This window comes from Gordionus sp. m RMFG-2023, chromosome 5, assembly GCF_954871325.1.
Source record: "Gordionus sp. m RMFG-2023 chromosome 5, tfGorSpeb1-WG-v2, whole genome shotgun sequence".
Taxonomy (NCBI): Eukaryota; Metazoa; Nematomorpha; class Gordioida; order Chordodea; family Parachordodidae; genus Gordionus; species Gordionus sp. m RMFG-2023.
Genome location: NC_088779.1, coordinates 12,119,953 through 12,147,497, shown reverse-complemented (window position 1 = coordinate 12,147,497; position 27,545 = coordinate 12,119,953). Strand labels below are relative to the sequence as shown.

General features: G+C 28.7%; 1 protein-coding gene across 1 annotated transcript; it reads left to right on the top strand.

Annotated features, from left to right (window-relative positions):
• The first annotated feature begins 1,760 nt into the window (after nt 1–1,760).
• Nucleotides 1,761–27,467, top strand: LOC135930369 (sodium/glucose cotransporter 4-like). The gene is made up of 16 exons (XM_065467154.1): nt 1,761–1,879; nt 1,916–1,987; nt 12,939–13,043; nt 13,837–13,896; nt 16,382–16,486; nt 16,945–17,050; nt 17,246–17,326; nt 18,250–18,424; nt 20,077–20,212; nt 22,019–22,154; nt 23,495–23,602; nt 23,849–23,999; nt 25,567–25,735; nt 25,917–26,129; nt 26,315–26,576; nt 26,842–27,467. Exons 1-16 carry the CDS (start codon nt 1,796–1,798, stop codon nt 27,144–27,146), a joined length of 2,268 nt encoding a protein of 755 aa, XP_065323226.1. The 5' UTR covers nt 1,761–1,795; the 3' UTR covers nt 27,147–27,467.
• The last annotated feature ends 78 nt before the right edge of the window (nt 27,468–27,545 follow it).

Genomic DNA, 27,545 nt, shown 5'->3' with positions numbered 1-27,545 from the left:
CAATATCCAACAATTTTATTTTACTCCTTCTTAAAAGTTTGTCCATTATATCCTTAAAAGATATATGGAGGCAAATTTGCACATAAACGTTAAAAAAAGATAAACATAAATTATTTTTATAAGTTTCTTTATTTCTAAAAAAATAACTTTCCTAAACTTTTTAAAACATATTATACTTCATAACATATTTAGATTCATTAGACCTCCATAATTATATATTATTTATCCATATTAGTCCTAGTTTATTTTTTGTAACTTATAGTTTCCAATTTGTTGCTATATATGAAAAGCACGATGTATTTGTAAAAGGAGTAAAATGAAAGATATAAAACTGAGCCAATCATAATTATCGGAAGAAAGATTAGAATTACTTTGCAATTGAGATAAGAAGCAGAGTTGTACATTTGCTCAAAATAAAAATTTGAAGATCGTAAAATTTGAAGATCTTTTATTTTTTAAAAATTTTGTGTAACGATCTTCAAAGATCTTCATGATATTTATTTTTTTACCCCTTTTTTAAAAGCCCAGATGTTTTTCAATTTTATTAATATAATATTTCTTTTATGTTTTATACCTCTCCTCCTGCCTTGATGAAAATTGAAAAACATCTGGGCTTTTAATAAAGGGGTAAAAAAATAAATATCATGAAGATCTTTGAAGATCGTTGATCGCAGCGATCTTCAAAGATAAAATTTTTAAAAAATAAAAGATCTTCAAATTTTACGATCTTCAAAGATCTTGCTCAAATTTTTGAGCTAGATCTCGCTCAAAAATCTTCAAAGAAGATCTTTTGTACAACTCTGATAAGAAGTTTAACGCCAATCACTTTATCTTCTTTACAGCTGAAAGTATTTGATCAAAAGTATATGCATAATATTTATCATATGTTTAATTAGAAGTGGGGTCCATGTTAAAAAGATGTTGACCAAAAACTATTTTTGGCCCTCTTTTCAACACAAGACATTTTTGGGTATTTTTTGATTTGAGGAAAAAGTATTTTTTCAAAATTTATTAAAATTAGGTGATATATTTTCTCCTGATTAAACTCGGAGTTTAGCATCCCTAAAAGAATCTCTGCGGAAATTTATGTTTCATTACTAATCCCAAGCTATATATGACCATAAGTGGGAAATAAATTAAATTTCAAAATATTCAAGATAATTCTATACTGAAATTACATTAATGAAGGATTATGGGCAACAATAATCCTAGTATAAATACAGAGAAAATGTTAGCCAAAATAGAATATTAGACATCTAAAATAGCCAATAAAGATAATTAATCACTAATCAAATATGATAATATATGAATATAATAACCTTTTCTTTCGCTAGAAATATTAAACTTTAATTTTAATATTCCTCTTTATATACTTTATATATTATTATACCCCTATCCGATAAACTAAAAGCCCATAATAACCGAACTAATAAGTTTAGGTTCTAGGAGTTGTTTTGTTAGTATGTGGAATTAATAGTTTAGGAAATAAGGGTTGGTTATAGCTGATAGTGAGAGTTTAAAGATAAAATTGAATATTTGATATGTTTGAAATTTGTAAGTTTTTGTATGAGGGAGTTTGTAGAGTATAATTTATGAATGAAAAAATGTTTTTCTACTTTTTAAAATGCTGGAGAAAGTTATAAAATTTTTAATTCATTATTTGTATAAAAAACTTTATTATTCAAAACGATATGTCACGTCAAATTTCAAGTTATTTTATTTTCTAATAAGTCTAGTTAAGAGCATGTAATTAAAAAAATTTATCTTTTAAAAATAAATAAAATAGTTTAAAAAAATGTTAGAAAATTCACCTTTAACTGGGTATGATGCTGCAGTTATTGTTATATACTTTATTCTAATTCTTGGTATAGGATTTTATGTAAAAAAATTAATAGTCTCATTTTTACTTTTTCAGTCTTTTTTTATAGCAAATCGTTCAACTATCTCAGGTTATTTTTTAGCTGGAAGATATATGATATGGCTTACGGTATGTTAAATTTTTTTTCATCACAATGATTATTGTATTTAATTTTTCAATATAATAATACTTTTTAAAAAATTAGGACATTTTTTAAATATAGATTCAAATTACTCTTGTTTTACATCAAATTGTTATTACTAATTAAATAGTCAGTAAATAGATGTAGCCAGGGAAGGCCCTTCTTAGAAATTTGCCAATTTTTTTAAATGTCATCTTAAACTAATAACCCCCATTCTCTACATGCCCACACCCTCTTTCCCTCTCAAAATTTATATAATATATCAAATGATGATAGAAAAATAAGGAAATTAATTATTTTTTTAAATAATAATAGTTCAAATTTAACTGTTTAAAAGCAACCAGAGGCCTGCAATAGGTCATCCTATAGATTTTTATGACAGTAGAGTGGCCTATTTTTGAAAAATAGATTTAAAATGGCTTGTAATTCAAAAAAGCAATAGGCAAGTCAAATATATTGAATATCACTTGATAACAATACAGATATTCTAGTTTTTCATAAAACGATATTCAATTTTTGGTGAATAATGAACTTTTTATAAATTTTTAATTTTTTCATACCTCTACATGAAAATGTTAATTTATTATCTTAATTTTGCCTTTATTTAATTTATATATAATAAATTAACTAAAATTTACAGATTATTTTATAACAAAATAAATCAGATATTTTTTAAATAAGTGTCAAAAAACATGTTCTGCAATGAAAATATGGTAATAGGTCTTGAATAATCAGCTTGTGTAAATGAGGAGTAGAAGGGGCAACAAAAACTATGTGGGGCAGCCAAATTTTTGTTTCTATGTGTTGATTTTGCTTTCCTTTTTTTATTATTTGGATTTTTTTTGATAATTTTGCTAGTAATTATGAGCTTAACTCAATCTGAAACAGACTCCTCAAATGCCCTTAAAAAACTATTGGTATGGGAAGGCAAACTGCTGGTTCTAGAATTAATAACCAATGAATTGTATCATTCAATATAAATGCACAGGAAATAAAAAAATGTAAAGTAGTATTTTTTATTGACTTATTAACTTAATAGAAAAATAATGTGAGAGACAAGGGGTCCATACTAACCCAAAATTAAATATGCACTATCATTTTAATTGCAAAACTATTTGGGGTATTTAAATGAGTCCTTCAATTTTCTCACTTAACATGTCCTTGCAGATTTGAGAAATCCAAGTTAGTTGTGACCTGCCTCTAGTTCATTAGTTTATCACTCCGAGATCGAGAACTTGTCAGTTTACATTACTTAAGTCACTACTTAGCACATGTCCATACTATTTCAGTCTGCTCTCATTTATATTTTCCACAAAGCTAGAGTAATTTTTTTAAAGAAATTATGATGTGTGTCATGAAAATTAGAATAGCGTAATGGCTCGATTTAACCAATTTTAAATTGAGATTCTTTAGCCAAAATAATATTAGGCACGCCTCGAGATTTCTGTTAATAAATGTCTAAACCTTTTTTTGCCATCTATGAGAAAAATTTCCAGGTTTGCTTAATATTTTTTGGCTAAAATATTTATGGTGAACCGTTTTTTAAAAAACCAGCCGTTTATAATAACACTAAATTATATATATGAGCATTAAATAAATATTAACGGTCTATTATATAGGTTCCTTATATTTTGAACTGATGGCGCGGGCCTGATTTATGATTTTTCAAGCCCAGTTCAGATTTTAAAATTTTAAAGCCCAGTTTAGATTTTAAAATTTTTAAGCCCAGTTCGAATTATAGTAATACTAATTTCTCCAATTTTAATGAAACTCCCAATCTTCGTTGAGAATTCAAAGACTAAAAAAATTACACAAATATTGAAATAAAGAAAAAAATAGATATAATTACTAAAATGTTATCAAAACCTGAAAAACAAATGAAAATCAAAGACATCGCTAAAAAAAAACTTAAACACAAACTAAGAGAAAAACAAAAACAACTCAACAAATTCCCGAAACTACAAAAATCACCACGCAGACAAGAAATATAACTCGCGAAGAATGATTTTCTTTATTAATAATTCCCGAAATAAAAAACAATTTTATCACCATAAAAATCCGTAATTTTTTATATAAAAAGAAATTAATTTCATGAAAAAAAAATAATAATAATAAATTTTACATATATGTATTACATCTAATCTAGGTTGATTGGCATTCCGCGTTAAAAAAAATAAATAAAACATTCACGTATTTACAAATACGACATGCCACCCCTTTATGGGATCGTGGCATATCGTCAGATATAAAACAAAAAAAAATATCTAAAAAAACTTACAACATCATTTCAAGAATATTTTTACACATGATTTTCTTAAATCGACATTGGGTTAACCCATAAATCTTCAGCGCCTGCCGTCTGTGGAACACCAGCTGTTAGCGTACTGGTCACCACTCTTTGCAAAATATCCTCTCCACTTATACCTCGGGATCCATTCCAGAGTTGACCACGAGCATCAAAATGACGAGTATTGATAGAATGTCTCTCCCTATCCCTATCCGACCCTGAGGGAACTGAGTCCGTTGGTTGTCTCCCTTCTAAATCGTGATGCACGCGCTGTCGTCCTTCATAGATTTCCACTCTTGGGTTTTCAGATATTACTTCCAAAGGTACGCGAGTCTCCCGAGATGGCCGGGAACACTGATGCCGCAAGTGTCCCACCTCCTGACAATTGAAACACTTTTTCCGTCTACTCTCATACGTCGGTGGTTGATTCTCCTTCCGGCGTCCTTCTCCCAGGGTCATACCATCGTGCTTCTTGATTAATGTGACCTGGAGATAAAAATCTCCAAGGTCTACTAAACGTGAGACTGTTTCCATTTCTCGAAGGTGATAAAATATTTGTGGATAACTGGTTCAAGGCTATACGTGGACCTTTTCTTTATTTTGATTTTCAGAAATTAGTAGTACTGACTTAAAAAAAAACTTTATAACAACAAAACTTCAATTTAATAAAAAAAAATATAATTTACCGGTTCAAGAATATGCGTTGACCTTTTCTTTATTTTAGTTTACAGAAAATGGTAATAATGATTTCTTGTTACAAAAAAAATTGACTTTATAACAACAAAAACTTCAATTTAATAAAAGAAGTATAATTTAATATTTCGGAAAATTTAATTGAAAAAAAAATAATTTTATAATTAAAAAAAAATCTTTTACAAAAAAAAAATTTAAATTAACTAAACACTTTTGTTATTTAATTTTCCTTTTTAAAAAAAAAATCACTTCATACACAAAAACAAAATCAATCCATGATTGCGTTCCAAAACACAAACACGTTTTAAACTTTTCCTATTTCCTTTTACGGTATTCCACACATACACAGACCATTAAATTATAAACAAGAGAAAAGGGGGGGAAAGGGAAAAAAAAACTCAAACAAGAACTTTTAATTAATTATATTTTTTTTTACTTAAAAAAAATATTTTCCCAGTACCAATACCAATGTTCAACAACCATGATTTATCCTATAAGGCTATGAACAAAAATGTATTCACAAAATGAATTACAACTTTTCTATTCCTTTTATTTTTTACACTTTTATTCATTTACAATACATATATTACCACAATTTCAATCTTTTCCCTTGTTTATTACCGACAGCCGGAACATTAAACCAGTTTAACTTAACATTACATATACATACATATACTTCAATTTCCCGTAGTATTACCGAGATAACCTCCTCATTCAATTTCACTTTTTTACATAACATCTATCAATAAATTCTAATACCATCATATAATAATACATAAACTTAAACAAAAAAGGTTACCGACCGTTCACGTACATTTTACTCCTTCCTGCTTTAACTTTGCATAAATATATATATTTACCACTTTAAGATGAGCCCCTCTCCTATTTGATCCGTTAACTTCCCATTCCCACATACAATATGTTACCCAACCCTTCATTTACACATTATATATTTGCTCGGAAACGAGTCTAATCCTTCGGGATGCACCTTCATTTTATTTATACATATATTTTCATATTTATATAATCATATGAGGTACCTCAGATTTACTTCCGCGGTCTTATATGATCATTGTGGCGCATCACTGTGCCGCCCATTTCTAATTGAATCAAATTCAACTTTGAACCTCTGTTTACCCCAACAATGCCCCTGACCCATTTCTTGCCTTTCCCGTCAAACAAACGAGTCCATACTTTTTCTCCAACTTCAAACCTAATCTTTCGGTCCTCCAAAACTCCCTTCTCGTGACTCTCGGCCCTTAGAAAATCTAGGGGAACCCTAGTCCTCCGACCCAAAAACAATTCAGCAGGTGTCACTCCCTCCTTATTCCTAGAATTGAGGTAATACAACTTGGCCAAATACACCCCATTCCCCTGATTGCCGGCCTTTCTTATCCAATTCTTAACAATTGCTACCATCCTCTCAGCTTGACCATTTGAGCTGGGATGATAGGGCGGAGTCAAAATGTGTCGAATCCTAGACTCTTTACAAAACTGCTGAAATTTTCGCTAACAAAGGCAGGTCCTCCATCAGATACAATGGTATCCGGCAATCCAAACCTGGCCATTAATGCCCTCAATTTCCTTACCACAATTTTCGTGGTATATCCATGTACCTCCTCGTACTCTATCCATTTCGAATACGAATTCACTACTAAAAAATACGACCTTTTGTCTAAATCGAAAAAATCAACATGTAAGCGTTCCCACGGTTTTCTTGACCTAGGCCATATCTGACCCACCTCCTTTCGGGGCATCGCTGCACACGAATTACACGGTTCACATGTCCTTGTAATATTTTCAATATCTTTTCCCATACCCGGCCACCAAACATATTCACGGGCCCACGATTTCATCTTCCCTTGACCTTGATGTCCAGCATGTAACAAATTTAAAATTTTACCCCTTAATTTGAACGGAATTACAGCACGATTACCCCTCATTAAACAATCATCTATCACAGACAATTCCTCCTTAACCTTTTTAAAAACTTTACAATCCTCCTCCCAAGTCTTTTTCCCCATTACACATAACTTTATCCTAGTCATTTCTCTATCTCTCAATGTACTCAACTTAAGATCCTCCCAATTGGTAGGACCCCCTTTGAGCATATGCGAAAGCGAACAAACCAGGGCTTTTTCACTGTTCCGAACCTTATCCTTGTTCCCTTCATCATTTTCTTAACTTAATCCTAATCGGGACAAACTATCCGGCAAACAATTCTCTTTACCGCAACGATATCGGATCTTCACATTAAAGCTGCCCACCAACAACAACCAACGTTGTAACCGGGGAGACATCATTAACTCCCGATTGTTTTTCCGAAATAAGTGAATTAACGGTTTGTGATCAGTAAAAATTACAAATTTTTTACCAATCAAATATTCAGGACATTTTGTCAACCCGAAAATCACAGCCAGGGCCTCTTGTTCAATCACAGAATATCTGGTTTCCACCTCACGAAAAACACGCGAGAAAAACAATACAGGTCTCTCCAAGCCCTCTATTACCTGTAATAACGCACCACCAACTCCTTTATTTGAGGCATCTACCGCCAAAACAATTTCCAAGTCATTATCAAAACACACCAAAATTGGCTCTTTTCCAATTTTTTCCTTTAAAATTTCAAAAGCAATCTGCTGTACATCCTTCCACTCATAATGAATTCCTTTTTTCAATAAATCATATAACGGCGCCGCCACCTTTGCAAAATCTTCCACGAACCTATGGTAATAATTGACCATACCCAAAAAAGACTGCAACTCAGCCTTAGTGTTAGGCCGTTTCATGTTCGATATATTCTTCAAATTTTTATCCAAAGGTTTCACTTCAATTCCATTAATCCGATGACCCAAATATTCAACCTCCATTACCCCCAGAACACTTTTCTCCTTACTAGCTCTCAAGCCTTTATCACGAATTCTCCTAAACACTTCCTCCAAACGTTGATTATGCTGCTCCGGCGTCACTCCAGTAATTAACACATCATCCATATAGTAAAATACTCCTTCCAATCCTTGGAAAACTGACGCCATGGTCCGTTGAAAAATGGGAGCAGATACACTCAACCCAAATGGTAATCTACAAAACGCAAACAACCCCTTTGGAGTCGTTATCGTCAATAATTTACGGATTTCCTTTCTCAAAGGTAACTGCAAATACGCCGACGAAAAATCCACCTTGGAAAAATATTTCGCACCCTTCAACTGAGCCAAAATCTCTTCAATCCTAGGCAATGGATATTTAACCTCCACCACCCATCGATTTACCGTGACCCTGAAATCCGCACAAAGTCTCAATTTACCATTTGCCTTTTTAACAGGCACTAACGGATTTGCCCAATCGCTATATCCCACAGGAATAATAATGCCGTCCTTCACCCATCTATCTAATTCCTCATCGATCTCCTTCCTCCATTCGAAAGGAACTCGCCGACAAGTCAAAAAGATAGGTGAAAAACCCTCCCTCAGTTGAACATCAACTTGGTAATCATTTAAACACCCTAATTTTTCATCAAAAATAATGCCATACTGCCTCACTAGAATAGGAATAGCTTGATTAACCTTATTCCAATCCTCTTTTCCCCCGGCCACAATTTGCTTCTCATTTCCCTTATCATTATGATCTAACTTACTCGATTTCTCCATTATCTCCTCCGAAATTTCACAAATTTTATTATCAGTATTATCCAAATTTTCACTCTCTCCAACATCCATTATTACATTATCACTAGTATTAAAAATATTCCAATAATTATTGGGAGGACCAAGCTTGGTAATCCAATCCCACCCCATAACAGTCTCAACATTTTCCTTTACTACCCATAAATCAAGGAAAAATATAGTATCATTAAGATTAACCCCCAATTTGGCCTTTCCCAACACAGCGACTTCCGATCCATCAAACTGCCTGACACACATAGCCTCTTTTTCCAGTTTTCCCCCAGGCCAATACTTATAAAAATTCTCCTGCGACATTAGAGAAATACTAGCCCCGGTGTCAAATAGCATTTCTATATTCCTATGATCAATTTTCAAACTAACCCTCGGACACAAACATGGTCCATCTAATCTCTCCGTCATTAAAATATCATATGTTTTAATCGGAGAATCAGCGTTTATTTTATCTAAAATAATAATTTCATTGGCATTCTCATTGCCCCTTAAATTCAACTCGGAATTTAAATTTTTATTACTGACAATTACATTTCTTTTAACAAGATTTGTGGGACATCTTTCCCAAATAAAATTCTTAACATCCCTTCTAAAAGGATACCGAACAATATTCCTCGGATATTGTTCCCACCTAAATCGACTAACCTCCCTCTCAGAGGAATTACGAGAATGATTTCTTATTTTAATTCTATCATTTCCCTCATTTCGACTAATAATATATGTTTTATTATACAAATTTTTCCGAACTCTCGGAGCCCCAACTCCTATATGATTCACCTTGCAATCATATAGTCAACACGAATTTCGTGATACTTCCATGCAGTCCACAGCTACATGTTCCGGCCTTTTACACTTAAAACATAATCGGACCCCATTTAAACTAACCATTTTTACATTGGCATTTCCTATATCAGGTCTCTTTAACGGAAATCCATCTTTAAACCTTTGCTCGGGGACTACGCAGGTATCCCTTTTATGTCCTCGCCATCCGCAACGATGGCAAATGATCATTTCAACAAATCTTTTATTTTCCTCGTAATCATTAAATTTCTTATTCATATTTCTATCACTCACCTGGCTCTTAACCGGACCTTTGCTCTCCTTCATCAACGCATTGATGGCCTCTTTCATTTCTTTCATTTCCAGGAGGATCCTATCTGACCTCTCCCCAACATTTCCAGCCTTGATTTCCTCTAAAACATCTTTTAGATTACTTTCCAAGTCTGCTATTTTCTTCCCATAAATATCCGATATTAAATTAAAATACGTTTCTGCCATTTTCTTTTTATAAACATCTGACACCGCAGTGTCCTTCTTCCAATTGCAATACATGCCTGCCAGTACCGCAGTACCCCTTTTTACCAACAATTTCAATATAATAATCAATAAATACATCATTAATAATATTCCCACAGTAATCAACTGTTTACCTAAATCCAATTCATTAAAGTTCTTATAAATAACTTTATAACCCAAATCCTTATAAAAGAGAACCTTATCCCCAAAACTATACTCCCCACTAGGCCTAAAAAAATAAACCATTTGCTCATAAATTTTCTTTAATTAATACTAATAACCAATTACAAAAATTTAAATATTTGTAGAAAATATTAATACAGCACCTAAATTAAAAACTTCTCTATTAGAATCGTATAATGGTTAGTACAAATGCGCAGTCAAAAATTCTTAAAAAAATTATATAATTAAAAATTTTTTGTTTTACCTTCTAAACCGAATAACTCCTAGGAAACTATCAGCGTCACAAGACACCACTAAAAAAAAACTTAAACACAAACTAAGAGAAAAACAAAAACAACTCAATAAATTCCCGAAACTACAAAAATCACCACGCAGACAAGAAATATAACTCGCGAAGAATGATTTTCTTTATTAATAATTCCCGAAATAAAAAACAATTTTATCACCATAAAAATCCGTAATTTTTTATATAAAAAGAAATTAATTTCATGAAAAAAAAATAATAATAATAAATTTTACATATATGTATTACATCTAATCTAGGTTGATTGGCATTCCGCGTTAAAAAAAAATATAAAACATTCACGTATTTACAAATACGACAATCGCAAAATACGTCGAAATGTCTACGGACCGGTTCATATTTTTAGACGCGATACATTCCCAGAAATAAATGTAGATCCTCTAAAATAGTATAATATTCAAAAAGAGGGAGTAAGAAAAAAGATTCTTTTATAATTGAAAGATAAATCATACTTAATTGAATAATAATCTTAATATCCAGGAGAAGAGAAAATCCCCCCCCCCCTCCTCGGTAGTCCAAAAACGAAAAAAACCATTAGTAAATATATCAAAAATATAGGCGGTCTAAAAAAAGAGCTGGAAAGGAGCCTGATAGAAGAAATACTCTCGGGGAAATTATTATTCGTCAAATCTATTGTGTAAAGAATATTCCAAGATAAGAATTATATTTCTTAGATGAAACTGGAATAAACTTGCACGTTGTACCAATCTACTCCTGGGCGCTATACAATGTCCGTCCAATAATAAAATCCCATCCTCTAAAATGTAAGCATACTTTGTACAATTGGTATTGAATGGGTAATCCATTATAAAATAATCGAAGGAGCTTTTAATGGGTTATTATTCCGTGATTTTATGACAGAGCTTATCAGTGTTTTACCACCATATGCAATTATTGTCATGGATAATGCATCTATCCAGAAGCAAACTTATCGATGCTTATAAAGGTAGTATTGAATACTACCATATTCACCTAAGCCAAATTTCATCGAAAATTGTCTTAAAAAATAAATATTGAGCAATCAATCCCCGCCCTAATTCAAGAGATGAAACTGTTGGGAATATTATTCAGGTCTTACACGGATTTATTCTTTATGATTTTACTAACTTTTACAATCACATGCAAAGCTCTTTGGAGTTAGGTTATCGCGGACAACTGATTAATTAGATAATCCTTATAATTGATCTGTATTAATAATTATAATATTAACTCTTTTAATTTCTAAAAACGTACCATCATCAAATTAGTGGAACAATGGAATGATTTGATAAATTTTATTTATATTTTTTATGTATTAATTATTTTATCGAAGTTATTATATTATTTTATGGTATTATCATATTTTTATCTAAATAAATGGATACAAAATTGCAAAATTGATTACATTTAAGAAATTCTAAAATATTTTCAAATATTAAAAAGACTAAAGACTTTTTACAAAAAATGATTTAGAATTTTAGATGAAATTTAATCAAAAATCTTACTTGAGCATTCATAAAGAATCTCAAAGAAATTTTTTCATTTTTCGTCACAAAATATATATTTACAACATAATTTCTTTTTATTATTTAAACATGACGATTAATCTTAATTGCTTGTCCATATTTAATTTCAATATGTATTAAATTAATTAGAATCTTATTTTGTTTACCCCATTTTATTGTATATTTAATAATGACTCGTTTCACTGTAATAGGAGACAATCTATCCAATATCATCTGATTCTTTTTCGGTCAATTGACCGAAAGTATATTTCACCGGTCAAATACTCTAAAAAATTTTTTGTGATAAAATATATTGCATAATTATTGTCACACTTTAATAGAATGACATCACATTATTAAACAGTTGTACTATCTGCTGGATGGAACTACCCACCTTGCTTTTTAAAAGAAATGGCAAATGTCTTAGTAAACCTTCCATTCATATCTTCTTTTTTTTTCATAAAGGAAAATTTACGTTTGGGGTAATATTCATGAAAAGAACCGAAATCGATTTAAACTTTGACTACGGGAAGATTAGTTATAATAACTTATGATTAATTTAAAATATAAAAGGTAATAATAACAGTTGAATTCGAAAAAAAAACTGCCAAAACAAATTCTTTCTTAAATAATTTTTTGCACCTCAAGAAATTCGTAGTTTACAGGGTCTAACTTGAGAGGTTAAATTTTAGGTAGGCGATTCTATTTAAAAATCGCATACGTGGAAGAATGAGAGGCGATTAAATTTTTACTTTAATTAAAATTTTTTCTAAAAAATATGTTTTATTAATATTGAAGAAATTTTTATAAAATGTGATTTTAAATTCTTGGGGTAATTAGAGCCACCATTATATTGGGTTAGATCGGCAAATTAAAAGTATCGGCTGATATTCCATATTTTAAGATTGTACTATAGGACTATATTAAAAAAAACTCAGGTCTCAATGCTATTGATCTACCAAATATTTCGATATTTAATTGAATAAAAATTATTTGAATAACTATTATATGATCAAGGTCGGTGGCTCCTTGTTCGCTAGCAATATTGGGAGCGAACATTTTGTCGGCTTGGCTGGATCTGGAGCATCGTCGGGTATTGGAGTTGCGGCATTCGAATTCAATGTAAATATAATTTTATAAATATTAGTATCATATAGTTTTCTTGATTTATACTTTAGCAATCGTGATTAAAGTTGCTTAGTGTAAAAATGTTATATAAAATTGTAATCATTCTGAGATTAAGTGACTATTTTATATATAACATTCCTACTTCTTATTAAATGTAGTTTAATTTGCAGTTTCTTTTATATTTCTAATATTGAAATCCCACCTTTCTGAATTATAGTGGGACAATTATTATCGATTGCCCAAAATTAATCTATTCGAGTAATTTTATTAAATTGATAGCATTCCATGCTCAAATCTGTTTTATTATTTTTTTAAAAAATTGTTTGCTATTATAAGAGTGACCCCTAAAGATTTTAAATAAAATTCCTTATTTTTCGTATATTTTTTTTTAAAAAAAGTGTCAAAAAATTTTATCATAATCTTTTATATTAAGCCAAGACCTTTTACATTTTTTTTTATATTTTCTTCGATTAATAATATGGCCAAGAATACTTAATATATATTTTTTCTTCTAAATATAAAACCTAATATATTATTTTCGTGCCCACGAGGGATAATATTTTTAAATCTTATGAAAATAATTTAAATTTATTATAATGATTTTTACAAAGTATGAAACTCTCCGCCCATAGCGTTTAAGAAAAATAAAAATTTTATACAAGAGGAGGGTAAATTATTGATTCGCTAAAAGATCTTTATAAACTTGATATAAATATTTGCACGTAAAAAAATAAAGTTTTTAAAAAAATATACTTAATATATTTATTAAAAATTTTTTATTATCTAGGCCGCTATAGTTCTACAGTTGTTAGGATGCCTTTTCTTACCCGTTTACATCGCCAGTGGGGTTTATCTTTTTATATTTTATATATATTCTTTTTTTAAATTCCATGCCATTAATTTTTCCAAAACATTAAAAAAAAATCTTAACCTTTATTGTCTTAAAAATAAGATTGGTTTTTAATTTTTTTTATATATTGTTTTTAAGAGATAATCTTATATTTTTAACCCGCCCTCAGAATTATTTGTTATATATAATTACGTAAAACGAAAATTTTTATATAAAAGGATCATATTTGTTTTTTTTGACCTCTTATTTTAAACGTTCGTATATATATAAAACAAGATACTTTTAAAATATTGGTTATTAATATACCTTGTCTGCCAATGTCAATAAGATTTTTTTAATTTTATTTTTATATATGCGATGACGCACGCGAAAGGCTTTTTAATTTTTATATGACACCATTTTTAAAATAACCTTTTTATTTAAAAAAAAACACAAGTATATAAATTTACAAAAATTAAAATAAAAATTATATTTAAAAAAAAATCTTATGTTATTTATAATCTTATTTAATAATAGATAAGTAAGATTACAAATTGTTTATTATGATAATAATAATTCATCCATTTTTTATAACCTAGACCTGGGCGAAGAGATATTTGTATGTACCGATACTCACGATTTCAGTTCAGTATATGTGCAGTGTTAAATGGCTAGATTTGAGCCTAGTTTTGAAAAACACAATATTTTATCCAGAAAAATATTGCGCAAGCCTTAAAATTTTTTGCTCACTGAATTGAGGTGGACCTTTTAAAAAATCGGCTAAAATCCAGCCGTTAAACAAAACTAAGTAACGTATCGACGGATACTTTCAATTTTAAGTGAAACAAGTGACCGATACTTCCAATAATAATAAATTAATTTTTTTATGCAAATTTCTAAACCTTTACTGAATCCTCCCCCACGATAATTAAACATGAATTTTAGAAATGAAATGATAACATATTTAAAATTTAGTTAGAATATTCAGAGTACTTTGAACAAATAATGAGAGAACAAAATGGTCTCTTTTGATGGTATTGCTTATTTGATATTCATTTTTATAGTTGGTCAGGGTTCCTTTTAGAAAATTCGACTGTATGACCGATAATTATTTGGGTGGGTTTTAAAAAAAAATAAAAAGAGAATTTTTAGTTTTGGAACATTTGATTTAACATATTATTCTCCGATAAATCTACACAATTGCGATGGGTCGGATGCTTAGTTAATTACATAAATTAGTTATGAATAAATAAAAAACGATAATATTGATTAATTATCTTGACTTTTTTTTCAATGAAATATTCTACATTTTTATTCTTTTCATAGTGGGAGGGTTTAGGCCAATTAAAAGTCTGCAACGGGCGGGAAGATTTTAAATATTGGGCAAGTGAATCGGCTGGTAATATTAAAATATATTTTGGATGAAATGAGCAGATTGCGTTTATATTTATCAGATATGTATAAAGGTCATAATTTTAGTGCCGGCACGGATATGTTAATATTGGTGTCATTAGTTTTCGGTTTAGGCTAAAATAGTGGCATCGGTGCATTTCTGATTCTTTTTACGCTAGACAGGTTATTTTGATTACCAATTAGGTTTTAATTTATATATAGCTGGGAAGTTTATAATTAAATCCATTTAAATATTCATTCTTTTCTCATATTTTTGACTGCCCTTTTGAAACCATATAAAAATACGAACCAACATCATTTTGAATGTTTAAATTTTAAAAAAATCGATCGGGCTTATATTAATAATTATAATAATTCAATTTTAAAACAATTAGCCGTTATAATATGTGAGTCATGCTAAGATACTTTATTCTATCTTTTTACGAGATATGCTAATTTTTATGTGTATCATGGATCGTAAAGGTCTAATTTTTAAACTTATCTGGCTCAGATTTTTTTAAAAGTTTCATTTTCAAACCCTACAAAGGTCCGGTTATTTTTTTAAAAAATTCCCGAATTACGGCGCCCCTGGTCAGGTCTTTAGGTTTCTTGATTTATATTAATTTAAAAAAATAAAATTGAAATTTATAAAATAAATTTCATAGAAATTATATTTATCATAGAAATTGCGACTTGATATTCGAATGAAACCTTTAATTACGTTATTAAAATATTTTATCAACATAACCTTAAATATTACCTACTTCTTCTTAAATATACCTACGTCTCCCTCGTGATCATCTCCATGTAGAGTTCTTTCCGCCTCAGGGGTATTTTAAGACGATAATCACAACCTATTTCCTTTACAGGTATGGCAAATAAGAATGGCATTTGAATAGTAAGCAACAGATTTGCACTTTGTTTCAAAATTATTTATTAACAACATTTAAAAAAAAATTATTTCTATTCTCTCTTAAATATTTTTATGATTTATAAAAAACACCTATTTTTTGTCCATTTAATTCCCAAGAATTATAATATTAAAATAAGCATATATAAGGTTTAACATTTAATTTTTTAATTAAAATTGTATATCATCTAATCCACCCAGGCGAATACACTCCCAGAATATATGAAGAAACGTTTCGGGGGAACTCGTATTAGGACTTATTTAGCCTGTCTCTACATAATTTTGTACATTTTTGCCAAAATATCGGTAATTTTTTTTTGTATAATTAAAATAAAACATGAATTTTTTTTTCTCCTTCTTCCTTTTTTTTAAACATGCCTTTAGGCTTTAGTATTGTAGAGCTGTTATATATTTTTTGGAAATACTTACTAATAGTGCGCATAAATTCAGTGTTTGCTTTTTGCCATACTTTTTTTTAATAAAAAAAACGTACACATGCACCCATCTTTATATTGAGGCTGTTTTTGATTTTATATTTAAAAAAAGGAGTATGTTGTCGAATCAGGACATGGACTAATTGTTTACTACAATTTAAATAAAAAATTAAATAGTTTTTAAGGTTAAAATCTTTATTGAATTATGACCAAAAATTTATGTTACACAAATATAGACTCTTTTTAATAAGAATATTATTGAAAGATATAAATTTTTTGGAATAATTATTTTTCAATTATAAAATATAATCCTTATCAATTTTTTTTAAGGTTGACTTATACTCGGGTGCGCTATTCATTGAAAGAGGGCTTAATTGGAATATGTACACGTCGATTTTTTTCATCCTTTTTATGACTGTGATATGTACTGTAACGGGTCAGTTTATTTATAAAATTATTTTGATATATGGAAATTATCGTTATTTGTTAAACGGAAAAAATATTAATTAATTGCACGCGGAGTAAATATGGGAGTTAAAAGTATAAAATTAGAAAAAATATTTTGTTTGGGATTAAAATAAATTACTAACAAAAAACTAAAACCCAAAATTGCATAATTTATATTTATCAGGTGGCTTGACTGCTGTGATGTATACCGATACGGTCCAAACGTTTTTAATAATCATTGGAGCAGCTGTAACCGCTTTTATAAGTTTGTTATAATTATAAATTAAATCTCATTATAACTATCCCTTTAAAATATTTTTTTATTTGTGCATTGTTTTTTTTTTAAAATATTACATTTTTTATTTGCTTTCCATGCAATGGTCTTTTTATAGTTTAGATTAGATCCTTTTAATGTATTTAATTATTCAAACGCAATAAATAATTGAATTATCAGCAAATTTTTCACCTATCATACCGATCCAATATTTGTATTTATTCACCATCTCTATCTTTGAATCAATTTTATATAAAAATTAATAACATCTATTTAAAAAACTTTCACGAATAATTTAGTGTATTTTGTTTTTTTTTATTTTCCAAAAGTTAATAATCTCATTTAAAATATAGGCTGTTTATGGCTGAATGTAGTGTTAATTAACCGATTTTTAAAAACGGTCAAATCAAGATTTTTGCCATGATATTATTACCTAAGCCTCGTAATTTTACCAATAGATACACAAACCTTTCTACCATCTGTGGGCAAAATTTTTAACCTTGAGTAATTTAATTTTATCTAAAATCTTGAGTTAGTTATTTGTAAAAATTGGCTAAGCCTAGCGTTTAAACGGAATATGACTCGTTAGATATTTTTAAATCCCTTTGTTGCAGATAATATAAAAAAAATAATGTCTATTTTTATCTTCTCATTTTAATATATTCGATATTTTAAATATTACAAATAAATTGAGTTTATGTTCTTTTTATTAATTTATTATTATAATCAAAATATCAGATCAGTTTTTTTAAAAATATGGGTCATCCGATATTTTTTTAAAACGCTAAATATCAGCCCGATTCGATATTTAATATCGGCACAACCCTACTATTATAATTTTATTTACCTCAAGACGTTATCTCTAATGTACCCTTGAAATTAATTTTTGATTAAATATTCTCTATTAAAACTAGGTATAAAGCGGGTCGGAGGCTTCCAAGCCCTCAAATACAAATATATGAATGCCATTCCTACCGGACTTGAAGAAACATTTATAGCCAATACAAACAGTTTTATAGAATCAGAAAAACATATCCTAACCTCGCAGTTCAAAAATTTCAGTCTTTACAATGAAAAAATGATATCTCGGTTTGTAATTATAATATGCTATAACAATTATATTTTATTTATAATACCATCAACGAGAAAATTTTACCATATTTGTTTAAAATTTGAATTGAATATAATGCTTACTAATTCATACGGTTTAGCAACCTTAATCCAACAATAACTGGGTTCACCTTCTGCCCTTATAAATATCTTTCCTCCACCTCTCACGATCCTTGGATCTATAAGGCTATAGCCTATTTTCGCTAGCTATTCTGCACCATATTCACCCATCTCTTCTGCCTTCTACAGAGCTCTGTTCCCATCATCTATCTCATGATTAATTTCTTCACCCGATTTGTGATCCGTGCATAAACCATCTCGACTTATTTCTCCTTATATTGTAATACCTATTTTCTATCCACTGGGTTATCTATTACTCAATATAAGCATTACACATATTATCATCGTCGTTTTTTTATTGAGGGTTTACTGGGTTAAATTGCACAAATTTTTGTGTAAGGAATTATCTTCTTATAAAATTAATTAGTTTTTTGTATATCTATTCATTCCCATTTCAATTAGAACAGTGAATCATGTCAGCGATTATATTTTCATTATTGTACACATTTGGAAATGCTAGGTTATATAATTTATATAAAATTATAAATTTTTTCATACAAGAGAACTCTACTCTGAAAAATGTAATCAATTTAGAAATGAGCTTAGGAATAGTCGGGAGTTTTAACTCCTAAATTCAGAGTTTAATTTTTATAAAAGACTTTACCAAAGATTCTTTGAACTTTAAATTAATTCATTTTAAAAAAAATATTGATATAAATATTTAAATTTTAATTAAAATTAATTTGATTCGACTTATAAAAATTAAGTTTAAATAAATTTTTAGTAAATTCGCTCCTGAGTGTAAAATAAAATATCTTTCATGATTTATAAGAACAGTCAGATAAATATATTTGAAACTTTAAAAATATAGCACAATAAATATGAACAATTTAGTTTTTTGAACCATATTTAAAATTTGTTTTCTTCGTATTCTCGATTTTCCTCTACAATTTTCCAAATACAGCCAAAATGATGAAATTTTAAAAGTTCGCTTATTAAAAAACTGCTTCGGGTCAAAAATTATTTTAAAAAATCAGAGCCAGTTTTAAATAAATATACCAGAGACCTGCAGATCCGGCTCTTATTTTAATTTTTTTAAATATACCCATGGCGGGCTTATAATTTTTTTTAGAATATTCCGGCTGGGCTTAAAATATATATTTTTTTAAAATACGCCGGTCTAGTCGTATAATCGCCATTATTATATATGAAATTAAAAATAAATATAATTTATTTTATAAAAATTCGGGCCAGACCGGGTCTGAAAATATAAAACCCGGACTGGGCTGGACATCCAGGTCGGACCATTTAAATGATACCTCTGCAGGTCTCTGAAATATATGACCTTTGTTGGTCTCAAATATCAAAATGGAGTTCAATTTTTTAAATTATTTTAATCTTTGTTGATTAATAATTTCCAAAGTAGCTACCTACTATTATTCGTTATTAAGCCATCAATGCATAGTTATAATAGCGATACCAATTTATTATTATCGCCCTATTTATTGACTTGTAATTATTATGATCAGAAAGGTATTCCACTCTTTTTAAAATAAACTACTTTTTTAAAGGTACAATAAAGGTTGCAGCTTGCCTAGGATAGATGCTTGGGTCTTATTACGTAATGCATGGAACTCTGATGTTCCTTGGCTTGGAATATTTCTCGGGCAGACCACTGTCTCGCTATGGTATTGGTGTACTGATCAAGTTAACTTATTCAGTTTTTTATTATATAATATTTTTTTGGAGTAGAAATAATAATATTTCTAATTTTTATATATTTTTGATAAAAGTAATGGTAACGCGTTTCTCTTAAGTAAAGCTTTGCATATTTTAAATTAACAAATCTTAAATTTTATTAATTTAAAGTCCTAAGAATAATTACATGATTTTTGATATAGAGATAATAAAGATTATTGGAGAAATATGTATAATCTGCTACTTTTAAAAATATTTTTGAGCCAAATTATAAATTACATATTGAAGCCTATCATTTTTCTCAAACAATGGAAATATTATTTTAAATTTGATATTTGTTATCAAAGGCCACTCATTTATAGATTGTCTACATAATAAGCATATATACTTTAAATCAGATATATCTTTATAGCCTATAGCTATGTCTAAACTGATGCTATCAAGGGTATATTTAAATCATTGATTTTTTTTTATTAAAAGGTAGGATTTTATATGATCAAAACTTAAACATGGGGATTTATAAAAAAAATGTGATATCTTTATTTCATATTAAATTAAAGAAAATACCTTCATTCATACATGAAAAGGTAAATTTTAAACATATTATAAACGTAAAATGGATCAAATTTACAGTTTGAAACACTGGTCTCATTGTAATAGAAAGAAATAATTTTAACTACATTATGGAGGCATAAAACATGTTAAAAACTAACCGTTTTACAAATATAAATTCTCTAGCAAACAGCCGATTTTATAAAAGAACAAATTTTAAATATTTTAAAAATTATCATTTTGTTACTGCTCTATTAAAAAACGATCCTAGTGACGTTAGACAGAACATGCTAAATGATAGTATTAAGGTCAATTGCAAAGACTTTGTAAAATAAATTTGTGCTAACAAATATTAAATGTTTTAGAAATTATTTTGTTACTCCTCTATTAAAAAAGAATCCTAGTGACGTTAGGCAGGACATGCTAAATGATAGTATCAAGGCATATAATTGCAAAGACTATGTAAAATATATTTGTGAAGAAACCCAAAAAATATTAGAAAAATAGTTTATCAAAAAGTTATGAATAATAGTAAAAAGATTAGCAGATTTTTTTAATGATACTAATTTCAATCACAAAATCTTGTCGAACATATCAGATTATGTCGAACAATGATTAACACACTCTGTATTAATAAGTAAATATCCAACAAAATCATCAAAAACGTTTAGTAAGACAATGTTTTCGCCTTCCACAATAATTTCTTGAACCTTGGTTGTGTGTATTTAAAATAAAATTTTCGTTGGCGATAATACAGAAATAATTTTTAATCAACTTTTATTGTTCATTTAATTATTTATCATTTATTAATTTATAATTAATAGAAATATATTAAATTAAAAGAAATAGGAAATAAGAAACTTTTACATGATTTTTTTTTATAAATTCATAGCATAATGTATACTATTTTTTTTTAAAAAAATTATAAATGTTAGTTATTATTTTTAAATATCGAATAAAATTGAAAGTATCGGCCGATCCAAACGACTTCGAGAAAATGTTTGTCCAAGCGGATCGGTCCAACTTTAAATTAATTTGAACTCCTGATTAATCTTATTAATATCGTTTAAATAAAGCACAATTCAAATAATGTGATTAACATATAAAATTTATTATTAGATAATTTGATCTATTTACTCATTTAAATCCTTTTTGAGCAGTATTTTTTTAAAGCAATTTTCAAATCAATGTAAAACGTTTGACAAATTATTTTAATGCTAATTAAAATGTCATAATTTTTTTAAAATCAAATCCTAATTTTAGATGATGGTTCAGCGAGCCTTAGCCGCTAAAAGCTTGTCTCACGCCCAGGGTGGCACGATATTTGTCGGCTATCTTAAATTATTACCCTTGTTTTTACTCATAATACCTGGAATGGCCAGCCGAGTTTTGTACACAGGTTAAAAAAAGATATATTGCAAAGGCTTCACTAGCCTACAATCTCAGGGGGCTCAAAAAATTATTTTCTTTTTTTAGCTAATCTAAAATTACCTTTTTTTCTTTTTATTAAAAAAAATTTAAAGGGCGCGAACCCCAGCGCGCCTCCCCTCCCCTAGTGACGCTACTGATATATTGCCTTAAATAACATTTCGAAGACTTAATATCATTTTCCAATCCATGATATGAATATTATTAAAAATAACCTCCTTTAAAAAGAGGAAGATTTAATATATTTAGTTTTTACATATTCAAAAAGTGTTTTTTTTTCTTTTGAAACAAGTTTTTTTCATTAATTTTATGCATATTTTATTGAACTTAAATTTTGTCATTCATTTTTAGAATGGTCATGCCAATTATTCTCAATCCATCTCAAATACCTCCATTTTTTACGAATGTCCATCTTCGATTTAGATTCACCTCCAACGCATTTCTCTCGATATAAGCTTATGTATTCTTTCCATTATTCCCCGTCAGCTTCTCTCTTTAATGCTCAAAACCCAATCATTACCTTTTTTTCGAACACGGGGGGGGGGGGGGGGGGTGTATATATTTATATTTGGAGTAATGAAAGATAAAGCCAATAAAAACTTGTTAGTATGTGGGATCAATATTACAGAGTTGCAGAAGACTAGGCTAAGATTCAAGGAAAGCATAAAAAATGTAGACATTTTGTGTATTAAAAGACTTCCCCTCACGTTGAACTCAACTGTAAGATTTTTTTATGAAACAGATTGACTTTAAATAAAAATGAAGAAAAGGGACGTCAAGTCAGAAAAGAAAATAGATCGATTTTGGGAATGATAAAAATGATCGTATTAGCAATGATAAAATCATTAAAAATAGAATATGGGAGAGCTGGTCAAGGTAGTCTAGTGGAACGGACCATATAATTATGTTGGAAGGGGGAAGGGTAGTAGATTTTGGCAGAGATGGCAAGTGAAAAAGGGAAAATAGGTGAAAAAAATGGAAGGATTCGCCCAAACAGGATATGAAGATTAATACTATACACAGCTGAAACAGTTAATGGATAAGAATTCGCCGATAAGATAATTTTGGACAAAATGTGTGACAGCAGAATTTTAAATAAAGTGTAGGTGAAGTTGTCTAAAAAAATTAATTTTTTAAAAAAAAATCAACTCTGAAATCATAAGTGATTGGAAATTGATTTTTTTTAAAAGAATATTATAATAGAAAGATTTAAAATTTATTATATCGAAAAAAAATATTTGAAGTGCCCGGTTGAGCTGATGATCTATATTTCCTATAAATATATTATATTAATTTGTTAAATAACTTTAGACTTAGTGGCCTGTTCAGATCCAGAAAAATGTAAAAAAATATGCGGGAATAAAGTCAGTTGCGCCAACATAGCATACCCTCTTATGGCTTTCGATATATTGCCCCCTGGTAAATTACTTAATTATTTGATATGACAATATATTCCAAATATGTTTTGGGTTAGCATAATTTTAAAAATAAATTAGATTTCGCATAAAGGTTTATCAATTAATTGTTTATGAGAAGTAAGGTGATATATTTTAGTTTTAAAAAAGTGAGTGCTATTTAACGAAATAAAAATTTAAATCGGATATTGAGAGTCTATAATTTAATTTAAAATCTTATATAGAAAAATCATTTTAATATATATAAAAGGAATGAAAGGCGTCATGTTTTCTGTGATGTTAGCAGCCCTCATGAGTGATCTAGCGTCCGTTTTTAACAGTTCTAGCACCTTGTTCACGATTGATATATGGCAAAAGATTAGGAAAAAAGCTAGCGTTAAAGAGCTCATGATTGTTGGCAGGTTAGATTTTCAATATTAATACAATAACTGACATTTTAGCGGTAAAATAATTCGAGACCAATTTTTAAAGTTTTTTTTTTGATAGCTCGATTAGGGCAATAGATATTTTATAATTTTTTTTTAAAAAAAATTGATTACATTATGATAATTTAGAAAATAAAAATCCCATTTTTTTTAAATATCAATTTTCACACAAAATGGTCACCAATTATTTTGAAGTGAGGAAAATGTGACAGCAATTATTTTAAAACAGTTTAGTTATGACAGTTCATGGTCAAATAACAGTAGTCTATGTTTAACACAGTCATTTTTTAATGGTACATGTCCCGAGTCTGACCCTGCCCGAGATTTCTAATTTAATAATATAGATTTTAATTTAAATGAAATAAAAACATTAATTGCATTGTTTTAATTTCAGAAAATTTCTAATAACCGTTTTGTTTTAATAAAAGAGGAAAAAGTATCTATTTATAATTTTTTTTAAAGTATATTTTTAAGTTTAGCCCGATTTTTTAACCCTAGCTAGCCTCGATTTTGATATTGAGTTCTGTGGTAAGTTTTCTTATTGTATTAGCATGATAAGATCATTATTGAAGTCCGAAGCATTTGTACACAATGGCTCTTCTTTCAGGACGTGATTTAGTTTACTCTGAAATTTTCCTTCCTTATGTTTTTGGGTGTTTTCGATTTTATCTTCCTTTACTTCTAAGATAGGTATATACTTCACGCTCGCATCATTTACTCACTTTTGAATCTGATTCAATACCTCTTTACTTTCAGCATTCGATGAACTAACTTGTAATAATAGAACTTAATGTGACTATTTGTTGATAAATTTAAATTGGATATTATTATTTCTGAATATAAAAAAATAAATGGACAATAGTAACTTCTTTTTTTTAAATGAATAAAATATTTTTAGAAAAACTTTTTGAAATTGTTTTTTAACAATGGTTTCAATTTACTATATAACTAAAAAATTTCTTTTAAAAATTCAATTTATAATTAAATTTTTTATAATGATTATATTATTTGAAACTCCTCCAAGAATTTCTTCGTAAAGAATTTATCATCAGGAAGGAACTATCTAAAATCCATTTCATCGTCAATAGAAAAGAAGCTTTTAACTTGTTTTGTCGAATTCTATATAAAAAAAAATATACAAGGCCGCTAATCGCAGAGACATAAAAAACATCTTTTTCTCTCACATTATCTGTGCAGACTAGATGTTACTTTAAATAATTCTATGTGGATGGTGTGAATGATATGGATTTTAGATAGTTCCTGATGTCGATGACACATCATGTTCGGAGAATAAGATTGGATGAGGTAAATATTTTTTATCAAAAATTAATTACAAATTTTAATTATTTTTAAAAAATATTTTATATTGTAAAAAAAAGCCAATATAAAAGATTTTTCTAAATATATTTTCATGACTGGAACCCGATAAACATGTTGTGCCCAAATACTTTGTATTTAAATTTTATCCCTTTCCCGAACTTATAAGTACATGCCTAAATTTATTTTGTGTTCTCATTTCAAAATAAATTAAAATATAAATTAGATGCTTCGTTCTCGTAATGGTGGCAGCTAGCGTTGCTTGGATCCCCGTAATAGAATCATTTCAAGGGGGGCAATTGTACATTTATATTCAGTCTATGGGCTCATATTTAGCTCCTCCTATTGCTTGTGTGTTTCTTTTGGCCGTTATGTGGCCAAGGTGCAACGAACAAGTACTAAAATGTTCTTATTCAGATAAATTATAATTTTGTGTATTTATTATTAGGTTTCTTTTTTATAGCTTTTTGGAAAATTATAATGGTTCATTACGGGTTCGGTTTGAAAAACTGATTTATTATTACACAATGATCATAACCTTTGAATATGATTTGTTTTTGTTATATGCATTTTTAGGGTGCTTTTTGGAGTCTAATGCTTGGCCTGGGTATTGGTTTGATACGTATGTTTCTAGATCTAGTATATAAGACACCTAGCTGTGGAAATATCGATACCCGCCCGGCCCTTATAAGGGTTCATTTTTTATATTTCGCTGCAATCCTTTTTTGGATCACGTCCCTTTTCTGCATAGCTATTAGTCTCTTAACGCAACCGTTACCAAAAAAATACGTGAGATTTATCATATAAATTAATGCTCAAATTTTTCACATAATATATTAAATGATTTGAATAATGGTGTTTTTAAAATATATGAGATACTAATAATATGTTACAGTTATATAGTATTATTATAATATATTTATACAAAATTATTTTTTTTAGTCAATACTATCTATCATTAAATACTTTTTTAGCTCATAAAGACTACTTATTGGACCAGATTTGCCAACTACGAAACCGCGAAATGCTTTACTTCTAACCCAAACTCAGAACACCAACTACTCAATAAAACACAAATACTTAATTCTACTTCATATCCTACAGCTAATGGTTCCAAGTTCACAAAATTATCGACAGGTCTCAACACAAATGGCAACTTTAATGAAAGCACTAATGATAAAATTGGCGATCACAAAAATAAAATTAACAACGTTGATTTGATTGCTTCCTCGCATAGTAATATACACTTTTAAATTAAATTATAAAATTTATTCGAACTTTTATTGGAAAGTTTTGGCTTATTACAATTTTTGCCTGACAAAATAAAATTGATTGGTTTATTTTTTTTAATTGGATAAGCTAATTTTTATTATTAAGGGTATTTTGTTACCGTTTTATAAGGAAAGAAAAATAATAAAATTTGAAATAAGTTTATTTTATAGAGTTTTATTGTACGTGAATTGTCAATTTATACTAAACATATAATATAATATATGATTAGATCAAATTTTGCAAACATCTCAAGAACCTTCGCAATCGTCGCAATCTCCTCTCACCGAAAAAAACAATCCCCAAAACGGCAAATGCTCTAAAATCCATACCATATGGATGTGGTTTTTGGGATTCGAACACAATTTATCGGAACAATCAATTTTAAACGCGCAAAATTTGGAAGCAATTCATGCTGAAAGATTGGAAAAAATTCAATCCTTAAGTCAGAGCCCTATAGCCGATTTTATCATCAAGGCTAATGTTGTTCTAATCATTTCCTTGGCCATTTTTTTGATGCTCTATTTCACTTTTTAAACACAAATCTCCCCTCCCCTCATTTAAAAAAAAAATTGTTTATAGAGTTTTCGTCTAAACACATTAAATAAAAATGCAAAAGATTTCCCAAATATTGCTAATCGATGGTTAATTTTTTGTTAACTTTAAAGTTAGGTATTTTTTATACCAATATAAATTTCGTATTATATTTCATAGCTATGATCATTTTAATATAAAGAATATTATAAGCTGTCTAAATTTTATTGTAAAACTAATATATTTGCATGTACATGTCATCCAATTTATCCATTCCTTCATATTATATAGAGAACATTTTAAACTAATTCCCAAAAATACTCATTTATTATATCGATATTCATGGGGAAACAATAATTATATTGACTAAACTATGTTAATTTTTACAATTTTTTTTAAACA

Bases quoted from the DNA above. Each gene is read 5' to 3' on its own strand.
- LOC135930369 (XM_065467154.1), top strand. From the start codon at position 1,796: ATGTTAGAAAATTCACCTTTAACTGGGTATGATGCTGCAGTTATTGTT. The intron at 13,044-13,836 runs GTAAATATAATT...TTTATTATCTAG, and splicing joins TTGCGGCATTCGAATTCAAT to GCCGCTATAGTTCTACAGTT. The intron at 25,736-25,916 runs GTACTAAAATGT...ATGCATTTTTAG, and splicing joins GGCCAAGGTGCAACGAACAA to GGTGCTTTTTGGAGTCTAAT.